The sequence below is a fragment of the Xiphophorus maculatus genome, chromosome 16, assembly GCF_002775205.1.
Source record: "Xiphophorus maculatus strain JP 163 A chromosome 16, X_maculatus-5.0-male, whole genome shotgun sequence".
NCBI lineage: Eukaryota > Metazoa > Chordata > Actinopteri > Cyprinodontiformes > Poeciliidae > Xiphophorus > Xiphophorus maculatus.
The window spans coordinates 6,107,226-6,129,922 of NC_036458.1; the positions used below are offsets into that span (position 1 = coordinate 6,107,226).

Here is a 22,697-nt window from a genome sequence, read left to right on the forward strand (position 1 = left end):
TGCAGTCTTTTGAAAACGACAGAAAATTTAAGATACTAAAATGGAAAATGTTTGCTTTTAATTTGATTTAATTTATTCTAAAAACAACAATTTTTACTAAGATTCAGACCAGGGCATCCCTATTTAATAAAATATTCAAAATAATGCAAGAGTGAGCCATATACTGATCTTGTTGCCAAAAAGACAAACAAAAAATGTAGAAAAATATGATCAACCTGAAAATATTAGGATACAGTTTGTTGGGTTTTTTTTATCTGGAAAACCTGCAAAGCATGTTTTTGCTGCTCATTTTTCCTGCCATTACTTGCCAGGAGATGTGACTGCCATCATGTTTAGTTTCAGGTACAAATTATGATTAAAAACCTGATACTTCGATAGACTCGGAACCAAAACTGCAACATTTGTTACATTTTCAGCAGCTGTGGTTTACTACTGTGTCACACTACCCAAATCATTAAAAAAAAACCAACTGTTCCCCTCCACGCCTGTGGTGGCGCTGCATCAAGAACTGCTGCAGGAAACGACATGAAAACCTCAGAAGAAGACACTGAACACAACTTCCTTCTTCACAAAATGTACACAAAAATAGATTTCTCTTTTGTCTTTTCTATTTCCAGTGTTTGTTTTTACTCAGAGTACAAAACAATCAGCCCAGTTTTAAACTCCTTACACTTCCTGTAGTTCAGAAAATAGACTTTAAGATACTTTTGTTTGTTTATAATTTACTGACGGGCTTAGCACCAAAATACATTAAAAATTTGTTAAAGAACTCTTAAAACACAGCAGAAAAGACATGAAAGTTGCCCATATTTAAGTTAAATAGCTGACTTTTTGGCGTTAGATGCCCCTACTTTAATTAAATTAAATTTAAGGCTTCCTAATTAAGGAGTAGTGCAGAGAGTAAGGAGATTATGTGTGAAATGTTACCTGTCGGACAAAGCTGTTAGAGGTGGTGTCAGAAGAGGTGCTCCCATCTGAGCGCTTAAATCGGCTCTTCCTCTTGGCGTACTTTCCCTGAAAAGATTGAGGAAAACAAAAGTCGAGTCATCCATCAGTCTCATAATTAACTCGACACATTTCTGAGAAACCCTCGTTTCCGGGGAGCTTGATGGCCATTAACATTTGGAAGAGCATTTGTAAAAGCCTCTGAAAACGATCAGGCAGTCAGATGGAGCCAAGAGATAAAGCGGCAAGAGTCCCAGACCACAGAGGAAGTCAACCAAAGAAAATGTGCCCACAGCCTTCATGACCGCCATCTATTACTCGCCATTTTTCATGCGATTCAAACTGAGATGCTGTAATCTGATTGGTAGACCTCTGGCAGATGGCCTTTCCGGGTTAGGCTGAGGCCACACGTTACATTACGAGCCTCCCCAGCTTGCATTGTCATGGTTACACAATACAGACTAATCATATTTGTTGACAATTAGGGGGCCGCCTATTTAAGCATGAAAGGAGGACAGCTGGTGAAGAACAAACACAATGGATCAATACAGCAACAGTGTACACACTTCATCCAGGTATGGCTTTATTTCCCCCCCAGTGGGCTCATGTTTCAGGGGGTATAGCTCAGTGGTAGAGCATTTGACTGCAGATCAAGAGGTCTCCGGTTCAAATCCGGATGCCCCCTGCTTTTCCAGCTCTGAGGTCTATTACACACATGGCAGGAGTACATTTTATCTTGTTTACACAAATCTCCTGCACCTAAAATGAGTCATGCACAAATGTAATGCATTAAAAATAACCAGCCTACAGTGCATTTTAACAGAAACTATTCATAACAGGGGCCTCGCATATTTTTTTTTCACAGACAAATTCTTAACGTAAGCTTCGTTTGGTTTATTACTCACACCCTAAGAGGCAATTATATTCATGCACAACTGAATGCGCACACTTTCTTATAGTAACCCAGTCGTCCTTTCAAATCTCCTACACACATACATAACACATGCAATGAGCAACTGCCTCAAAAGTCCCCTGTGCTTGATTTGCAGATTACACAGAGACAGATTAACCAGGAACCCGTAATAAGCGACCTGCGCCGGTGTTTTGTCATCACAGTCACACAGTGTCCACTGTGCATAAAGGGGGCTGTCGCAACGCCTCAAAGCAAACACACTCGGTCAGGAGGTTTCCACATAGAGCAGATATGAGGGAAACACATTAACTGAATTTATCTCAAGCCTCCTGTTGAACTAGAAATTATGTTTTTTTATGTAGAAAAGAGAAAAGCTGCTTCTAAGGAATTTCTCAGTAACTCCAACACTTTCGCCACATTTTATAATGTTGCAAACTTATTCCACAATTCAATCGTTGCTTTTCTTTTCTCAAAAAGCTATGTTTTTGTAAATAATATAAAAATATATATTTTTAAAATACTTGAGGCTGGAATTGCTGCCAAAGCAAAGGCTGTGAATACTTAAGAAAATGTGATTTTTCTAATTTCAATAAATTAGCAAAAAAACTCAATAACCTAGTTTGACATTCTGATAATGGGACATTTGCATGTAGGATTTTGAGGAAAGATATTCATTTAACACAATTTCGAATGAGGCTGAAACAAAAAATGTGGAAAACGTGAAACCCTGTGAATATTTTCTGGATCATGATTTGGGTCAACGTGGGTTTATTGTGATTGTTTTTATTTTTACTTCAGTATGGAAAGGTTAAAAATGACCAAAATAAACAATAATTGAATAAAACCTGCTGGTTTATACCAGGGGTTTGCTTATGTTATATCAAATAGATTTTTGAGAGAAGAAGTAAAACATACATGATTTTTTTCTTCCAACTACTTCTTTTCATTCAAAACTGTTATTTATGTCAACATGTGGCAAGTAGATTTTAAACTGTACATTACATAAAACAAAAATAAAATCTATTTAAGCATGTTCGTTCACCTTTGGACTTAATTGGAAAACATATCATTACAGCGAAAAAGTACATTTTATACAGCGTAAACAGGACTGACTCAACATGAAGTTACATTTTTAACATCATAAACGTGGATCTACTCAATTTAATTTTCTTTTAAAGGCTAAACAAGCTTCTATTCTCTATAAAAGTTTAATTTTTACAGCTATAGTCATGTCAGTTTCAGTCTGAACCCAACGTTCATTAAAATCAAGGCTGCAATCGTTTTCTTAATGATTTGCTACCCATCTTTTGCCGTCCGCTAATTATCCATAAGATGTTAATAATTAAACGGATAATATTAGCTTGTGGTGGCTGCCATGTTTGCTCCTGGAAGAGGAGATTTTACCGACTGTTTTACAACAAAACATCAAACAATGAGCATTTTATGGTATCTTTAAGAATCCTATCAAAGACATTTGAATCAGGATATTATTTTAGATGAAATTATAAATGGAGGTCTTTTCACCACTTTGTCATTTTTGCAACTTTTACATGTAAAACTCAGATACAAAATATTAGATCCTAGATTAATGTCTTGATATCTTTTTAAAACATTAAGAAGGTTTAATTCCTGCAGTCTCTAAAACGTTAGAGGAGGTTCAGCGTTGATGAAGTGCTGCTTCATCAGACACAAATGCAACAGAAGAAGACCGTAAGCTTTCGTTGCCTCCATTTTAGCTGTTGTTCAGCTTGTTAAGGGAAAAAGAAAGAGGTAGTGGGGGGTGAGTGTCACATTTCCATCAGTACCAATTACTGGAGCTGTTTAAATAACTGCAGTGGAGTCATTTAATCCTGGGCAGTGAAAGCTGCTTGTGTGCTTTCACAAAAAGACAACAGCCAAATGTTTCCCCGTCTCAGTGTTTTCACTTTGAGGCTCATGTTTCCTGTGTTCCACTCTTTCCTAAATTTTCTCAAACTTTTATTTTTGCTGGTGCCGGTATATCCAGCGGTTTCAGTTTTACCCTTCATTCATACTTTTCTTGATTTTTTTTTTGCATGTAGACGTTTCAAAGTGCAGATAAAAAATAATTGTTGTTATACAATGTTATACAATGTTTATTAGTAGTCTTAATAAATAACTTCCTATGATTTAATTAATGATGTAATAGATCTTAAAAGGAGATAAATGACAGAAAACCAACCTTTCCTTTACATTTTATGCACTTTCTGACCTTTTTTCACATTTTACAAAATAAAAATCAATAACGTCAACATATTTCATTTAGACTTAATATAATATTGCATCCAATGCTTTATTGGAAACTAAAATGTCTTCCATTTGTATTCAAACCACAGCTGAATGATCGTTTCTTCTAATCACAGCTGAAAATAGAGTGTCTCGACCAGCTTTATAGATCTCAAAAATTTAATTTCAGCATATTGTTCATAAAAAAAACTCAAGGTTTTTGAAATTGGATGGAAAGTATTTGTGTACATCCATCTCCCAGTCTTGTCAAAAATATCTCAGTGAGGTTTAGATTGAGTGCATTATAATGGTAAGATTATTAAAGTAAAAAAAGATGTAAATGAATGACAAACCTTGCAGTTTGTTCCAAATTATCAGCCTCATAAATTGTCCTTTCAGATCTCATTGAAACTGCTGGTTGGCTCAGGCGCTGAATAAATAACTAACTAATCTTCAGTTCAGTTTTCACTGCTGCTTGCTTAGAAAGAGCGATAAATGCACCTCAGTTTTAAACATTTAAAAGATGTTATTAGCGTTGCCAAAATGAGATTTTGATTGTGTCAAGTACATTTGGTTGCAGCAACCTATTAGTGTCTGAACGCCGGTCGAGCAGGAGATGATGCATCGCCACCAAATATATTAGCAATTAAGATGTTAGATGAAGCAATATCACAGCTGACGGAGTCATTAGACTTATGATCTGAGGGGGGGGAAGGGAGAAGCTAACCCATGTTAGATGATCAATATGGAGCGCAGATGATTTGTGAAAAGCCGCCGCAGCTGAACGTAGCTGTGTTCATGTCAGGAAAGGGCAGAGAAATGCCACAGGAAGTAGGGAGGGGAGGCTTCCTGTTGGTAAACATCCCCCCAGATTAGGAGTGTAATTAAGCAGGGAGTGAGAGACGGACAGGGTGGCAGCCGGTTTGGGAGCGCAACACCTACGCTGGTAGGAGTGGAGCGATAAACCCAACCCCATTTTCTTAATTCTGGGAGATCAGCCGATATTTCCATGTGAAACCGATCTTATTTATCGAACTTATTTACCTCGGCAAAGGTCTAAAAATCAACTAGTGTCCTCTATTGCTAAGCTGTGAGAGAAGTTTGCCTGACAAACCCGCCATCAGGTCATGTCTGCATGTTTGCGTTTAACAATAGTCGTCCCACTGTTGCCGAATCAGCGACTTTCTTGCTATATTTAACAACATTTTTAGACAAAAAAATAGTCCAAAATCAGAATCAGCAGATCACGCTTTTTAAAGAGGTCTAATCGACGATCAGCCAGAAAATTGCACCCCTACTAACTGGAAAATCTCTTAAAGCTGCAGTACGTAACTTTCATTCAAAATATATATATTTTTACATATTTCTTGAAACTGTCACTATGTTGTGTCGGTATGGTATGAGAAAAATAATCAAGCATGTGTGCCTTTTCCCCTACGGCTCCCAGTGCTAATTAGAAACAACCAATCAGAGCCAGGTGGCAGGTCTATGAGCTGTCAATCATGCCCATGTGCACACTGCTCATACCCCCGTTGCTCAGACTAGTTAGAATAGCCTCTAATGATGGCAGGTAAATAGTTTTTCTGTCACTGTAAGTTGCTTCTTCACCAATAGCACATTTAATGACAGTAGATAAACAAGTTTCATGTAATTGTAAGTTGTTCCTCCACTAATATGACATTTTGCAGCATGTTTATGAGGTTGATTGACAGCGCTAGACCTGCCTCCTGGCTCTGATTGGTTGTTTTTGACAGGGAGCAGTACGTTTCTGTAGATGGCGTTAGTAGCTCAGAGTGAACGTATTATCTGTCGCATATTTTACTGTCACAACATGGTGAGAGTTTTAACAAATACTTAAAAAACATATTTTTTAAATAAAAGTTACATTCTCCAGCATTATCTCTTTTGTACAGAATCCCTAATCCAATATTCTTGCTCAGATCTACAACCGCAGATCTGCAGACACAATCTTTAATCTAAGAAACCCTTCAGCTCTGAATTCGGATGAGTTCTCGACCCACAGTCCATCTCTCCAGAAGTACTGAGAAAATTCAGGATATTAGAGCTTCTCGTCTGCATGTCAACATGCGCTTTCTGTTTGATTGATAGGAGGAGCATACTTAAAACACACTAAGAGGACAAAATAAGACCAAACACCCTGCTGTCTGGACAAGAAGGTTGTCCATCTGTTTCTCGCCGCAGTCTCACTCCGCAGATAAAGATCAGATTTCTAAAAACAGACATGCTGAGGTGAGATGGTGATGTGATGGTGATAGTGGGACACTCGTAGGGAAGAACTGGACGGAGCTGTGGGGGATGAGCGAGATGAGAGGGAGCTGGTAAGAGTGGGAGTAAAGTGGAGAGAGCAGGATTTGGCATGGTTTGAAGCGCTGTTTGTCTCTGATGAGGTGTTTTTTCTTCTTCTCCTCTCTCTCTTCTCTAGAGAGACAATGACTGAGCTCGGCGTGGGTGTGTTTGTTCTAGATATTCTCATTTTTTCATCAATTTAAAGACTTATGACTAAACATGCCCACGTTACACACAAATCTTTAAAAACTGACACCTTGAAAAGGAAGGGAAACTAAAACAGTAGGAAACTGGATCAAGTTTTATTCTAATAACACTGGATTTAATCTCCCTAAATTATGATTTAACAGGTTTAGAAGCTGAACATTTGTCTTTTAGTTCCCGATGCCAACATGTGTTTTCCATTTGATCAGATCAGCAGTTTGTTTGGGGTATAACAGATTAATTAAACAAAGGTGTGGTTTCCCTCAGAATCAGCCTCAAGCGTTACATCACGGTCTTACATCTCGAAGACAATTTGAAAAACAAAACAGAGAAAACTCGAAAGAGCTGCAGCCCTATATAAAAACCACCCGGATGTTATTGTTCCGTTAGTTATTTTTGATTCAATTGATGCTTAATGAGCGCACAGGCAATTCAAGCGGCCGGAGAGCGCAGAACAACCTGTTAATCTCCAGAAGTGAAGCAGCTTTGCGCATTTAAAAAGCAGCTCATTCCTCACTCCAAAATGTAAAAACAAAATCATAATTATTAGCTTTTTTGTCAGAAAATTGAATCATCTTTCCCCTCTCTCTCATTTTGTGGTCTTACCTGCGTGTGCGCATGGTGGTCGATCATGCCCATTGGGATCTCCTGGTTTGGGGTCGAAGGCGTCCTGGACATACTACTACTTTTCTGTACCATTTGATTTCACTTTTTAAAGAATCTCTTTCAGTTGTCGTATGTTTATGATGGCGTGGACGGAGTCATCTTTCTTTCTGTCCAGGGGAGGGGAGAGCTCGGAGATGGATCTGAGCTGGCTGGTAAAAAATAATGGCAACAGCTGCCTCCCTCCAGCCTATAGCGTTACACACTGGCGCACTGAGCGCCGACACGGCTGTCAAGTGTGCGGAATGACGCACGGACGCATCCGGTTGGAGAAATGTTTTTTTTAAATATTGTATTTCTTTTTTTAAAAATAAGTTCGTTTCTAATAATAATAATAATAATAATAATAATAATAATAATAATAATAATAATAATAATAATAATAATTATTATTATTATTATTATTATTATTATTATTATTATTATTATTATTATTATTAAGTGATTAACAATAATTAAGGCCACGCATAGAAAAAACGAGGGGTAAATTTCCGCCCAAAAACTCAGAAATTTTAGATCATTCTCAGAAATTTTCTAGGAAAAAAAAAAAGCTTGGAAATTTCTGAGTTTTAAAAGTCGAGAATTTACTAGAAAAAAATCTAAAATTTTTAAATTAATCCCATAAAACATCTAGAAAAAACAAGGAAATTTCTATGTTTGAATATTCGCAATTTTTCTTTAAAAAAAACTCAGAAATTTTTTGCTTTCTAAAAAAAAAACAAAAAATTGAAAGCTATCTAGAAAAGTAAAAAGAAATTATAATAAAATAAATAAATAAAACTTTTGTTATGTTCACTATTCACTCCTTACAAAAAGAACAACAAAAAACGAAATAAATGAACAAATAAATACAAAATAAATCCAAGCAGTCATATCCCAAATATTTTCCATGTTTAAAATAACATTTATAATAAATTCCAGATCCACTTATAATATAAATATAGAAAAATAAAGAAGTAATTTTCCATATTTTCCTAAATAAACTCTGTGTACATTTAACATGGATGTTTTGAACAAACTATATCAGAATAATAAAACGCATACAGCTAAGTTAATAACACAATCTGAAAAAATATACTGGACGACGGATTATTCAACATTGAATTAAATAGCTAAACTGGTTGCCATAAACAAGAAAGTATCATAAGATTTCAGAATCATTTCTATGTGGGAGCTTAAAACTTGTCTAACTTCCTGTAGCAACAAGCTGCGCTACATACAGACATACATACATACAGAAATAAACTTTTTCCTGCTGCTGTTGTGACGTTATTAATGTCTGGCCACAATATTATGGTAAGCCCTACGGCTTTTATTTTGAAGGACACATGCTCCAGCTACCGGCGTGTTTCTGTGTTTTTGTCCGCTTTTACATGGTTTGCGCTGCTTGTGAGAGATCAACAGACTCCAGCTGGAGGCTGTGGTCCACGCCCCGACGAAACGACTCCACCTTCACTGAGTGAGTGATGAGCGAGCAGCAGAGCTCCGTGTAATGAAGGCCAGGACACACAAATCCACAGACACGAGGTCCTGCAGGGCTGTAATGACGCAGAAAATGTTCGTCTTCTCCTTTAGTTTTTGTAGTAGAGCAGGAAGCCATTATGATCTGAAGAAACGAACATGTGGTTTTACACTGAGCGCGTTGTTCTGTCCAGGGACACGGATGACCTGATGCTGACCTCACATGACAAAAGAAATCATTAAAGCGCTGTGAGGTGAGCATCATCTGAAAAATACTAATACTGCTGGATTCAGTTTTTAATCAACTTAAACATATTTTCCACAAATTATGACATCTGTCGACAAGAGTCCTACACCAGGAAGTATTTTGTGAGGTTCATTTTTTATTTCTATCTATCAACAATTTTTATTTCCAACATGTTTCTGTGTTTTTTTCCCCCAGTTTTACTTTCTTTAAAGGATCAGTAGTTTTATGTATTTTCCAAGCACATAGTACCAATAAAGTAACTATAATAGCTTTAGTTGCTAAATATGTCAAATATGATTTCAAAGAAATTTAACTTTTTAATTTAATGCCTTGAAATTGGGCCTCTGTCTCTTTAAAAACTGCTCAGGAAGTCATCGAAACCTCGCTCTTGTATTAACCCTTTAACAACATTCAGTTGCTCGTATAATGAGATGCAAAGTTCCACCTGGTGTTTGCTAATTGCTGCTGGCTAGTCTGAAGGAGCTGAGTTGGGAAATGCTGTGGAGGCAGAAGCTAGGTCCACACAGAAATTTTGCACAGCTGAATGGTTGCCATGGAGATTCAAGGATTCCTCAAACATGCATGAAAGAATCGATGCAAGACTCCATGTATGTTCTTGATGAGAGAATAATGTTATATCAAGATGTAAAGGTGAAAAAAGTCAATTGTTCGCAATATTACATTTATAAAAGCCACTTTGTGAAGAATATGCATTTTGAAATTGAGGAAAAACTCAGAAATTTAATAGTAGAACCACAAAGCTGTTTAGCAGTAATCAATGTGCTGCATACTCTAATAATGATGAATACTTATAAATGAGATTGTTTCTGCAGATTAATACTCTGCCCACGTAACAGTATTAAGATAAAAATGTGTGCAATAGAGACACTTTTCCATCATGCAGTCGGTATCAGAGCTGATGGACCGAACACCCACAACGTTATATCTTCTGCTTCTGCAGACTGTGTGTCCGGTGAGCTGGTGGGAGGAAGCTTAAAACCAATTTTCCTCTTTTTAAAAGAATCAACAAATCCTTTTAAAGTGGTTTTGGAGGCAGATATCTCAGTGGCTTCCTGTGACTTTGCTGTCCTGGCTGCTGGGGAAAGAAAAACAAAGTCCAAAATGACATTTCTGGTAGTTTGTTGATATTCTTCTTAGAAGGTTCTGTGAATTTTATTAATCCACAATTTAGATTTTTGCTCTTGCACTGCTCCAGATTGCAGGTCATGTCCATGTATTTGGTACAAACCAAACATATACTTAGCAATTCTTTAAACCATGCTATCTATATCTTACTACAACTTTGTTCACAGTACATTTTTCTTTTTGAAGTGAATGTATTATGCAAAATTAATATTTGTGTTTAACTTCTTCTAAAAGCAGCCTAAGTACTTTAAAAAACCACAGTGGTTTTTTGGCAATAAGTAAAACTTTTTTTGTGACTGGAGAGTTTAAAAAATCTCCTGATTGTTGAGTCACATTGCGCTGTTACCAAGCAACCCCCGCCAAGCCCAGCCCCCGTTACCTAGCAACTCAAGCTGAGTTCCAGCATATGTGATCAGCTAGTTTTACTGCTGTATTGTGTTAATACAAGGAAACACAAAAGGTCGCCTGTAAGGAAAATACTCCTTAGTGTCACTACTCTTCAGTAAAATGTCTGGATTCTCTGCCCACTGTGAGTAACTTCATTAAATTAAGAAGAAACATGTTTTAAACAAAAATTCACCAGACATAAGTTTTATCTCGAAAGAAACTGATTTGCAAAACCATTTATTTTGCCTGCTTTTGTTATTTTGCAATTATATTATGTATATGAATTATTGCATGTCTTAAAATACCAACATTTTGGTCCATTTGGTTATGTATAATATTGTAATATTTAAAATATTAAATGATTGATGTTCTGGTCAGTTACTCTCTTAGTAAACTTTTTAACAAAGACATTTTTATTTTTATTCTTGAGCAATTTCTTGTATGGTTGGTTTTTAGTAGTGCTGTACTTACTTGAGTAGAACCTTTGGGTACTCTGACCCAAAACTAGATGTAGATCTCATTATATTTCTGAACAGGAGTGCATTGAATTCTATTAATTTCAATTATTGTGGGATCAAATTAGATTTCTGGTTATTAAGCATTAAATGGTCCAGTTTCTGTTAGTAGAAATAAAATAGAAGCTGATTTTTGCTCTAATTTTGGTTGCATTATTAAAATTCAGAGAAATAAAATTCCTTCCTTTTGATGAAATAAATATTGCAAAAATGTGAATCAGTTAGCTGCATTCCACATCATTAATGGGAACTAAATGTGACCTTGCAGTGTAACTTTTCAACAACTGACCTTAAAATCGGACGCACCACAATCAATCTAAATTAAGGAAGTATTTGCAGATGCCTCCAAATATCACAATTCATAAAAGAGCTTTCTTCTGAACAGAAAGCAGGTCATCATCACACAGTAAAACATTTTAAAGCTTCTTGGTTCAGTTCTTCTGCTGCATTGGACATTGCTGGTGAATCCTCTGTAAAGTTTTATTCGCTGCTCTCTGAGTTACATGAGGTGAAGACGTCACAGAGAGGTCCTTATGCACCCACACTGTAAGCCTGCAGCCTCCATGTGGTGACGGGATGGTGCTCCAGAAGGTCGAGGACAGAACGATAGCTAGTCAAATTGTGCTGTGCCAGTTGGCTATTTTTACAAGAGTCTTTCTAAGTACCCACCAGCTACACCAACACACTGTTCTCACTTCCTCCTCTTGATAGATGACACTTAAAAAGTAAAAGATCTTTCTCTCTTCAAATGCTCTGAATAGTTTTATATCTTCTGCATATTTTAGACTTACATGTGGTCTTGGATGTCAACAATTTACTGTAATGCAATTTGCTTATTTATTCATTTTATTATAAGAATGAAAGAGTAAATTTAACAGTGCACCAGTCCAAACTCATGCTTAAAGCATTATCATTTTTAAAGCTAATATGTCTATTTTAATAACATTTCATAAATATGAAATAATAAGCCAAAGGTTAATTTTTTTTTTTAATTACTCACACATCTGAACACACAGCATTAGAAAGTTTGATGCTTTTTTTTTTAGTAATTTAATGGTTAAAAAGTAAGAACACAAATTAAATTGTAATGTTTACCACATACTATTAGCATTTAGTCTTTTCTTTTTCTTATGATCTCAAAAATAGGACTTGGTTATAGTTTATATATCGGTGGACATACACTTGTTGATTCTTGTTTCAATGGCGCCCTCTGGTGTACATACAGAAGAATACATATGTGGTACAGATTGACCCATAATTCATTGCGAACGCATTGGCTAGTACCAATATTTTGATGAGACAGGGACGGGGGGTTGCCAGTTAAACACAATTTTTAACGTAGCTTTATTTTAGTCATATTTACATGGACTTGATCTTTAGATATATAATTTATGAGCTTTAAAATTTATTTGTGTAGTAGTAACAGCTAAGTGTTACTTAAATTCAAACGAAGTTGCTTCATGATAACAAATGGACGCTCCTCTGAAAATGGTATCTTCCTGTCTGCCTCTCAAGCCTTCCTTTTCCTACTGAAGTAGCAGCCATGAGGTAGGACCGCAGCTGATAGCATGATAAAAGTCATAATTTAACTGTTTAAATACACACATAGATATCGTATTGGTAAAAATAAGAAATTCAAGTTTGTTCTTGACACATATTTCTGTTTTAGTCATCATTCCAGGCTTATATTTGACATATTTACGTGTTTTTATCCAACACGATGTAGCGACAGGGAGGCCATGTTGGCAGCCTGCTAGCCACCGGGTAGTTGGGAGTTAGCTGTGTGGCTAGCATCTGGTGCTATTGTTGAATAAATAGATAAATACACATGGAGAAATATTTCTACCGTAGTTATGATCTTCTGAATCCGTGTTTTGTTGTTTCAGCATGCTCAGGCTCCAGAAGAGGCTGGCCTCCAGCGTCCTCCGCTGCGGAAAGAAGAAAGTCTGGCTAGACCCCAACGAGACAAATGAGATCGCTAACGCCAACTCCCGTAATTTATTTTTTTAATTAGGCCCGAGCAGCAAAGCGCTGCGAAGGCCTATTGTTTCTGTACTGTTTCTTATTATTATTATTATTATTACGATTCTGCCCCCCCAAAGAGGCGCCTTTTTGGGGGCTTTATCATATTCAAAAACTCACCAAACTTGGCGGTCGCGACTAGAAAATTTAAAAATTTTGAATTTTAAGGTTGGCGCAAAAATCGCAAAAGAAATTGCTCAACGGCGGCAACTAGCAATTTTCTGTTGACACAATGTTATGAACGTATTTCATCGTAGAGACATGAAATTTGGTACACTTGTAGAGCTCACCAAAAGACTCAGAACTTACATTTAATGTTATTAGCCAACTATCACAGGAAGTCGGCCATTTTGTATTGAACGTCCATTTTTTTCCTCGATTTTGACGTTTACAGCCTTCGTATTTGATCGAACTCCTCCTAGGGATTTCGATTGATCGACTTCAAACTCGGTCAGTCTGATCATAAGGCATGTTTGATTTAAAGTTATCAAATTGGTGAGTTTTGGAGTATGTTGAAGGGGGGTTAGCAGGGGTCAAAGTTCACCTACTCGCCATGAAACACGAAACTCTTATATTTCCTATAAAAAAACACATAGAGGGACCAAACTTTCAGTGATTGATCGGCATCGGATGTCCTAAAATACCCTGTGGTGAAATGATGACATCACTTAAGCCACGCCCCCTGAGAACAGGAAGTGTCATGTTTTACTGTGAGCGGTCGCTCTCTTAGCCCTTTGACCTAATCAACATGAAACTGTGTCCAGACACAGAAGACATGTTGGTGTGTTGAGGATTCCAACCCTGACCGGCTTTGAGATAGCAGCTGGGCGTGGCGGCGTGGCGAAGTGACCTGTAACGCCGATGCCATACGTTTGCTTCTAGATTCCACATGTTTCGACCGAGCTGCACCAAACTTGGCTTGAGTGATGCTGGTGTGATACCTGAAAATTCTATGTCATCAGATTATGACGTCATCTAAGCCCCGCCCCCTCAGAACAGGAAGTGCTATTTTTTTCCTTGGAAACTTTCATCTATGGCTCTCTTGACCTAATCAAGGTGATTCTGTGTTGGATGACAGATAGGAAGTTGGTCTTGCTTGCTTTAAAGTGCCAACAGTTTTCAATGGCGGCAACGCCGTTCGTATACGTTTGCCTCTACATTCCACATATTTTGACCGAGCTGCATCAAACTTGGCCTGAGTGATCCTGGAGGCTTGCCCGTCAATCCTACGTCATCACATTATGACGTCATCTAAGCCCCGCCCCCTCGGAACCGGAAGTGCCGTTTTTTTCCTTGGAAAGCTCTGTTTATGGCTCTCTTGACCTAATCAAGGTGATTCTGTGTTGGATGACAGATAGGAAGTTGGTCTCGCTTGCTTTAAAGTGCCAAGAGTTTTCAATGGCGGCAACGCCGTTCGTATACGTTTGCCTCTACATTCCACATATTTTGACCGAGCTGCATCAAACTTGGCCTGAGTGATCCTGGAGGCTTGCCCGTCGATCCTACGTCATCACATTATGACGTCATCTAAGCCCCGCCCCCTCGGAACCGGAAGTGCCGTTTTTTTCCTTGGAAAGCTCCGTTTATGGCTCTCTTGACCTAATCAAGATGATTCGGATGATGAGCTCTGTCATTGCTCGCTGCTGGCTGAACCGTGTGGGCGTGGCCAAATGGCGAATATCAGTCCCTCGCCATATTCATACGTTTGGCTCTAATTCAAGCATGGATCATCCGATTGGCTCCAAACTGGATATGTATGACCTTTGTTCACCTCTAAAGAGCCCAACGGGATTGAGATGTAATTTGGCTCCACTGCGCCCCCTAAGTTAATACATCGGCTGTATCTCCTCGACGCATCGACCGATCTGCACCAGATTTTTTGACAGTCGTCGGGGAGCGCCGCCGAACGCATTCACGCGTGTCGCCCGGTGGACGGGCGGGGGAAACGCGCGACAGCTCCTGCGGCGGCTAGCGGGCGGCGGTGCTGGAAACTGCGGCTGAGCTTCCGCGGTGGGGAGCGGGCTGCAGCTCTGGAAAACGCGCGAGAGCTTCTGCGGTGGCCGGAACCCCCGCGGTGGCCAATAGGCCGGAGCGGCGCTTGCTGCGAGGGCCGCCCGAGGCTGCTTGCAGCTTTAATTTGCTTTTCTGTCTGATTCTTAAGAAGCAATTTTGCAGTTGCAGTAACCCTTGTGTTCTTATATCTTGGTTGCAAATGGCTCAAAATGCGTGTACTTTTCCATTTTTCTTAATTTGTTCCTCTAAATTTTGTATATTTGTTTGTCGTTATGCTGAGCTTGAAAACTAAAGTCAAAATCCTCGTTTGTGCTCACGATCTTTGCCAATCAATCTTTCTGCAAAGCTTTCCAGCAGCTTTTGAGCTACTTGTTGAGGTTTCATGTTAAAAAACGTAACTTAGTTGGCAGTTTGCCCACTGAAAAATGTGATGCCAGAATCATGGATGTCAATTTAAAAATAAGAGAGGGGTTAGGTTTTGAAAAACTGAGATTCAAGTATTGTCCAAATCCAAACTTTTTCTCAAAAATATGAAATTGTCATCAATGTTTTGCGCTTCTTTCTTCTTACAATCAAGGTTGATTTGTTGCTGTAAATCCTACCAGAAAGTCTGAATCATTAAGTTTGAAAACGAATCATTCTGCTTGAAATATTTTAAAGTAAAACCAGAAAGTTATGTCCAGAAATTAAATAATTGTACTTTCTTTGTTTTATTATTGTGTCTGAACTTGTCCGGGCATGTACTCGCTTATCAAATCAGATTGTCTTTAACATGGAGATAGTTAAACATTAACAAATCATTAGCTTGGTTCACTTAAAATCTGAGTTTTGTTTTACCAAATCAACAGCCATAGGCCATTTGTTTGTCTTTACCAGGAATGAAAGAAATGAGTTTTTATTGTACATTAGCTTTGGAAATTCTTCAAACAGCAACCTACAATATTGTGGAAAAGCTGCCTTAGGGAAGGATTAAATAAGGATTCTCTAGTTAAGCTACTGGATTGAAAATAGCAGCTGCATCCAATAATTATTTTAGTAATCGAATATTCTATCGATTATTCTGGTGATTAATTGAGTAATCCTACATAAAGAGTCAAATTCTAAAAAAAAAACTACTTACAAATGTACAAAACAGAGAATTCAAGTAAACAACCCATTTAATTGGTCTTTTTAAATAACCTTTTATTGCTTGAAATGCAAACCTCCATTTCAGTTTCAACTCTGTGTGACAAACTGATTAATTCCAACTATTATAAATAATTGAAATATTCTCTCATAGTATCTCATTTAAGTTGAGACAGAATCATAGCGACCAATAAATGTTTAATCTCTTCTGTTGCTGTGCTTTTATATTTGTTGCTCTTACAGTAAGAGCTGCATAGTTATTTTTTTTTTTTGTCAAAACTTAGACTTAACTAAGATCCTGCCAGGTAGCCACTACGATCAGTCATTGCATGCAACCAGAAGATACCATCTTGTAAATCTGCAACATGACAGATTACCACACATTTAGGTTAATGTATTATGCAAAGCGAACATGAATAATTTCCATCGGACACTGCTGACAAGTTTGATGTATGCAGAGGACGTTTACTGTTAGGGTGCTGCAACATCAGTCACACGCTTTTGTGGAAAGCTAGTTCTGCACAATGTTTGTCCTGATTAATTTGAAATGTTTCCACATTTTTGAATGTTTGTCATTTTCTGGGTGATTTGATTTGGTTCTCTCCGTCTCCTTCCATAACTAAAAATAGTGCCTACCGTACACATGTCAACGTAGCAGGAGTTGGCGAAAGTAACACAAATTATCCAAGAAATCTATTCAGCTCTGATTGAGTTCAAATGTTTTCTTGCATTTATTTAATGTAGGAGGATGTTGTACTGTCTTTGGTATTGAGATACAAAAACTGAGGTAATTCACAAACTTTAACCTCTGCTCAGCGTTTTTCAAAGTGGTGGCCACTAGGGGGGGCTAAAGGAGCCTCTTAATGCTGGAAGTATGGGGTGGGGGGGAAAAGTAAAAAATGTAATCTAATTTTTAAATATTTTAAAGTCTAATCTATTTTTCAGTCACTACTAAAAAATTTAAGTTAAATCATTTATTGAAATGTTATTTACTTGTCTCACCATGCTCATCTTTCTGATTGGCTGCCAGTCAAATTTATCAAGCTGCTTTCGCACAAGCAAGTGTGAAATGGAAAAGTTAGACATTAAAAAACCAAAGGAAGCATCCAGCAGCAGCTTCAAAAAACCTCTTTCTTCAAGTAAAATCAGAAGGAATGAGGCAGCATTTATGATAAATAAATAACTAATAAATAATAACCATTGAATAGTGAATAAAAGTGAGAAAGTCATTTAAAAAAATTACTTGACATTTTGTAGCATTGGCTGCAAGTTTTCAAAGGGGGATTGTCGTGAATTATCTTTAATCTGATGCAATCCTAATTCACACTTCTAGTTTCCCAGTTTTTGTTTTTTGTTAAATGTTTTGTTTGTTTGTTTTTCAGGCCAGCAGATCCGTAAACTGGTCAAAGATGGTCTTATCATCAGGAAACCTGTGACGGTCCATTCCAGGGCCCGGTGCCGCAAGAACACGCTGGCACGTCGCAAAGGAAGGCACATGGGAACCGGTACGTTGAAGCTTGTTGTTTTTTTTTTAAAGAAAATAGCAAATAAAAGTTTCAAACAAAATTTTTGTGGTTAATTTTTGTAATCAGGTAAGAGAAAGGGTACAGCCAACGCCCGTATGCCGGAGAAGCTTTGCTGGATGCGTCGCATGAGGATCCTGCGTCGTCTGCTGCGTCGCTACAGGGAGGCCAAAAAAATCGACAGGCACATGTAGGTTTCCGGGACCTGGAGCCGTTTTCGCTCGTCTTCTCAAGCTAACTGGGATGTTGTAATATGAGCTTCTGTATCCTGGTGCTTTTTCATTTTGCCCTTTTTGAATTTCCTTCAGGTACCACAGCCTCTACCTGAGGGCCAAGGGTAACGTTTTCAAGAATAAGCGCATCCTAATGGAGCACATCCACAAGCTGAAGGCCGACAAGGCCCGCAAGAAGCTCCTGGCGTAAGTATTCATGTCCAAACAGGATTTACAATATTATCATCTCCAACTAGTTTATGGTATTTGTAAACACTTAATTGAAAGAAATCATTTAGAAATCAGTAAAATGATGGTGGTTCTGATCTTTGCGCAGCGATCAGGCCGAGGCCCGTCGTACCAAGACGAAGGAGGCTCGCAAGCGCAGAGAGGAGCGCCTCCAGGCCAAGAAGGAGGAGTTCATTAAGAGCCTGTCCAAGGAGGAGGAGACCAAGAAGTAGTCTGGTTCTTTTTGTTCCACCTGACTGTGCCAGCTGTCAAGTGCTGATAATAAAAAGTGTACATAAACACAGTTGCTGTTCTTTCTTTCTTTTCGATGTAATTGAGCAAACTGCTGGAAAGGTTGAAATTCATTAATTTAGTTAGCAAATAATCATTAATTGTGGTGATTTACTGAAAGAATATACCAAGAGCTGTATTTAAGCCAAAACTTTACAAAACATACATTTTGCATTTTATATTGTCATTTTGTATTGCAAATATGTTCTATCCCAAACTCAAATGTCAGCTTTAGCTGACGTATGTGTTTCTAATCTTATAAAAGTCTCCTACTAAATATCTTTTGCTTTCCTATTATTAATCAGTTGATTAAGAAAACTAGTCAACAGATCAGCTCTACACCGTACTGATAGGTGAAGCAGAAAGGGCTTAATCAAGGGATTTTTTTGTGGTTAAAATGAAAAGTCTACTGAATGCCATTTTTAATCGATTACTGCAGTCCTTGTTTATTATATCTTACTAAAATTAAGGTTCTCTTTTTATTAGTTTTGGTAAATCTTAATGGATCAATTTGATTTATGTTTTTAAATCATTCAAGATCACTACACATTTCTGAGAAGTCCTAAATGTATCTGATTTTTAAAAAATGTATTTGAAGATCTCTATCTAATTTTCTGCATGATTGAATATCATTTCTAAAACATTTCATGCTGGTTCTCAATCTGTTTTGATTTTTAAAGTCTCACAAAATAGCAACATTTGAAGTGGGAACCAAAAAAAGGGAATCTTCATGTGAAGTGGTTGAACTTGTTTTTTGTTTAACAAGATTTCTACTGTGCAGGTGGCTAAAAGAGACTCACTATTAAATTTTTCCACATGAACAGAAGTTTTACTCTTTTGATTTTAAAATGTACCAGTTAGTAGCGTCTGAGGGTTGAATGCTACTCTAAATTGGGCGTGGTAGCAGAACAATTCACATCAAACGTCCAAACTGGATTTGTAAAGGATCAAGAAGGCTAACATTAGGCTTCTGGAATGTTTTTTTCTCAAAAAAACGAAACTTTAACTTCTTAAAGACTTGTGTACTTAGCATAAAAGCCAAATCAACAGCAGGAGCAACGCACAAAAAACACAAACTACCATTTCTGCCAAGGCGGGTGATTAAAATATCTGTCCTCAAATATGCCCAAGTAGTTTATTGTATAATCATTTTACTCAAAAATCAATTAATATCCGACAATGTTAGGATTCTCATAATGAAAAATGGCATAAATTTAAATTGTGAAAGCTGCAGTATGTAACTTTTATACATTATTTACTTGTTGTTCAATGTGCTGATAGAGGAAAAAAACAACTTATTATTCCAGAAAAATGGTTTCTCCTCTTGGCTCTGATTGGTTGTCAGAAAATGACCATTTCAATAAATGCATAAAAAATATATTTTTAATAAAAGTTGCAGACAACAGCTTTAAAAGGTCAGTTCCTTTTTTATGACATCTCAAGTTAAATCCAGAAATATTAACAAGAGGTTATTCTAAATAACAGCTTATAGGAGTGTATTTATGCCCCTGTAAACCAATTTCAGGGATTCAGATGATGCAAGGTCAAATTTCTTTTGTTGTTTTTGATCTATATATCTGTATAGCATTTTTATAATCAGGAACGGCAATACAGTCACTTGATTGTTTCTGGGAAATACAAAAAACCTCCACCAGGCAAGAGAGTTGCAAATTTAGGTTGTTCGTATCGCAGATACACAAGGTACTGAATCACTAATGACATCTACAGTATTTGGATGTATCCAAAGCTTGCATGTCATTGTCATGTTTTAGTTGAGATTGAGGGACAAGACTAGTTTTTTGTTTGCTTGTTTCTGTTCCGTGTGCAACAGACACATTTGAATGAGGGCATACAATCAAGATTAATGGAGAATAAAAGTCGCAGTTTTAATAAAAAGAACCCCCTGTAAACAGATATAAAATGCAGCTGTTGTGAGCATTTGTCAGAGTAGCTGTTACTATGATTTCCCCTTGAGAATTACTCCCTGATTCTCTAGACAGAGAGCCAAATTGAAGTTTTTATATCTGACTAAAACTGAGAAAACAAAAACTGAAATTGAAACAAAAAAAAAGAACTGAAATGAATACAAATGGTAATTAATTTGAAAAATCTTCAACTAACTGGAACCATATTATGCTATTATGACGCAAAACATACTGAAATTATAGACATAAAAATCCATTGTTTTTGTATTTATGAATCTATTTATTAGCCTTTTGAAAATGCCAGAGTCAGTTGGCTGTTCAACAATGACTGAATATATTGGTATTTTCTGTTGTTCACATAATTAGGATACAATACTTTGACCTTTTTGAATTAGTATGAAACAACTAAAAACTGCTATACTTAATAAAAACAATATTTAACTAATAACTGATACAAACTTGCAAGCACACTATAAAAACCTAATTAAAACAAACTGAATTAGTCAAACAAAAAGTCAAAACTAAACTCTAACAGAAAATCCACAACTATCATAACCCTGTGCTAGACTCGCTCTTTCATCGACTCTACTGCATGAGTAAATTACAAACATCAAATGTTAGCTGATGCTGCTCATGTACTTCCAGGTTTTCCCCCCAATGCTAACCTACAGTACATCCCTGTGTAATGTGTTGGTGTAACCTTCGTCCAACAAATGTACAAAATTGAAATTGTGTTTATCGGCAAACACAGTTTGGCATCTTCAGACACGTGCATCGCTAGGTGAAGGTGGATGCTAGTTTGACAACAAGGTGCTTACTGTTAGATCTGTTCCTCGCGTCACATTAGGAGTGAATGTTAATGTTACATGATTTACAATCGAAAACAGCCTAAAATTTATTTACATGTTTCAAACAACGCAGGCCATAGTGTCTACTTCTCAAACAAAACAAAAAAAAACTGCCCATAACCCTGTTCTTCCTCCCAGTTCTGTTTCCCATAAAGTCTGGTTTCAATTCAATGAAGTGAATTTAATTTCTTCCAAAGCTCCAGACATTTTGACTTCCTCCCACAGTCCAAAAATACACCGCGAAGGTCCACTGGTCTCTTCAGTTAGCCTTTGACTTGAGTATGTTTTGTTGTTTGTCATCCGTTGCCCTGGCAACCTAACCATGGCGTAGCCCTCCTTTCACCCAATGATTACTTGAGATCGGCAGTATACCCCTGCAAATCAATACAGCACACACTAAACACTTTTATATTTAAAATTAGGTTTAAGCCTTCAAAATAGGGAGCAAGTTAAAAAATAAATATGATATACAGTACAGACCAAAAGTTTGGACACACCTTTTAATTCAATGAGTTTCCTTTATTTTCATGACTATTGACATTGTAGATTCACACTGAAGGCATCAAAACTATGAATAACACATGTGGAAATATGCACTAAACAAAAAAGTGTAAAACAACTGAAAATACCCCTTATATTCTAGTTTCTTCAAAGTAGCAACCTTTTGCTGTGATTACTGCTTTGCACACACTCTGCATTTTCTTGATGAGCTTCAAGAGGTCGTCACCTGAAATGGTTTTCACTTCATAGGTGTGCCCTGTCAGGTTAATAAGTGGGATTTCTTGCCTTTTAAATAGTCATGGAAATAAAGAAAACCCATTGAATTAGAAAGGTGTGTCCAAACCTTTGGTCTGTACTGTATGTTTTGTGCTACTGGATCATACTGAAGTTTTGAGCAAAGGTCAAATTTCCTCTGAAACCTTTCTAAAAACCTGCCAAATGATGCGCAAAGCAGCCCAAATTTTACCAAAGCTGTTTTTTCCCCCAGCCAACGTGTTCAAAAGCAGCCCAATCTGGCAACACTGAATGGGACCCAGAACAGATCCGTGATGTACCCCACAGGGCTGGTCAGCTGAATCAGACATTACCCCATTTAGAAAAACAGAAAGCAAGTCTGGAACTACTTTACTGTTTCAGTATCTGGACCACTATCCATAATAACAGGAACAATTATATCTAGTTTCGATTAATCTGCCAACCTCAGTTTGTAACATTAAGCTCAATCTTGGGTTACTCATTGGGAAGTACCTTCCCACCCATAAAAGAGGCATTTTGTAAAAATCAACAAACATGGTTGTGATAGCAAAAGCAGAACAAAAATTGCTTGAATGTTGGGGTTCACAATAAAAGTTTAGAAATGTCCTGGTCAGATCTTTTTGTTTGAAACCTTTGATTATGAGTATTGGCCAGAACCAGGTCCCAATTCAATACTTTAAAAATACATTTAAAAAATGAAGAAGAGTAAAGAAACACATCAC

General features: G+C 37.2%; 2 protein-coding genes and 1 non-coding gene across 6 annotated transcripts in view; 2 read left to right on the forward strand and 1 right to left on the reverse strand.

Moving 5' to 3' along the window:
* cacnb1 (calcium voltage-gated channel auxiliary subunit beta 1) overlaps window positions 1-7,489 on the reverse strand; it is a 42,420-nt gene extending 34,931 nt beyond the window's left edge. For 3 of the 4 annotated variants that reach the window (XM_023348947.1, XM_023348946.1, XM_023348945.1), the window contains exons 1-2: window positions 7,220-7,489; window positions 928-1,014 (exon numbers count right to left, since the gene is read on the reverse strand). In XM_023348947.1, the coding sequence (XP_023204715.1) occupies window positions 928-1,014; window positions 7,220-7,312 (180 nt within the window). In that variant the 5' untranslated portion in view covers window positions 7,313-7,489. The remainder of the gene's footprint in view (window positions 1-927; window positions 1,015-7,219) is intronic. The other variant, XM_005796669.2, reaches the window with a different exon arrangement.
* trnac-gca lies at window positions 1,559-1,630 on the forward strand. The gene has a single exon. It is a non-coding gene; the product is annotated as a tRNA-Cys (tRNA).
* A 4,987-nt stretch (window positions 7,490-12,476) lies between the features above and the next one.
* On the forward strand, window positions 12,477-18,459 carry LOC102219718 (60S ribosomal protein L19). Its single transcript, XM_005796672.3, has 6 exons — window positions 12,477-12,580; window positions 12,919-13,025; window positions 17,575-17,697; window positions 17,785-17,905; window positions 18,024-18,134; window positions 18,265-18,459. Exons 1-6 carry the CDS (start codon window positions 12,576-12,578, stop codon window positions 18,386-18,388), a joined length of 591 nt encoding a protein of 196 aa, XP_005796729.1. The 5' UTR covers window positions 12,477-12,575; the 3' UTR covers window positions 18,389-18,459.
* Window positions 18,460-22,697: the final 4,238 nt, after the last annotated feature.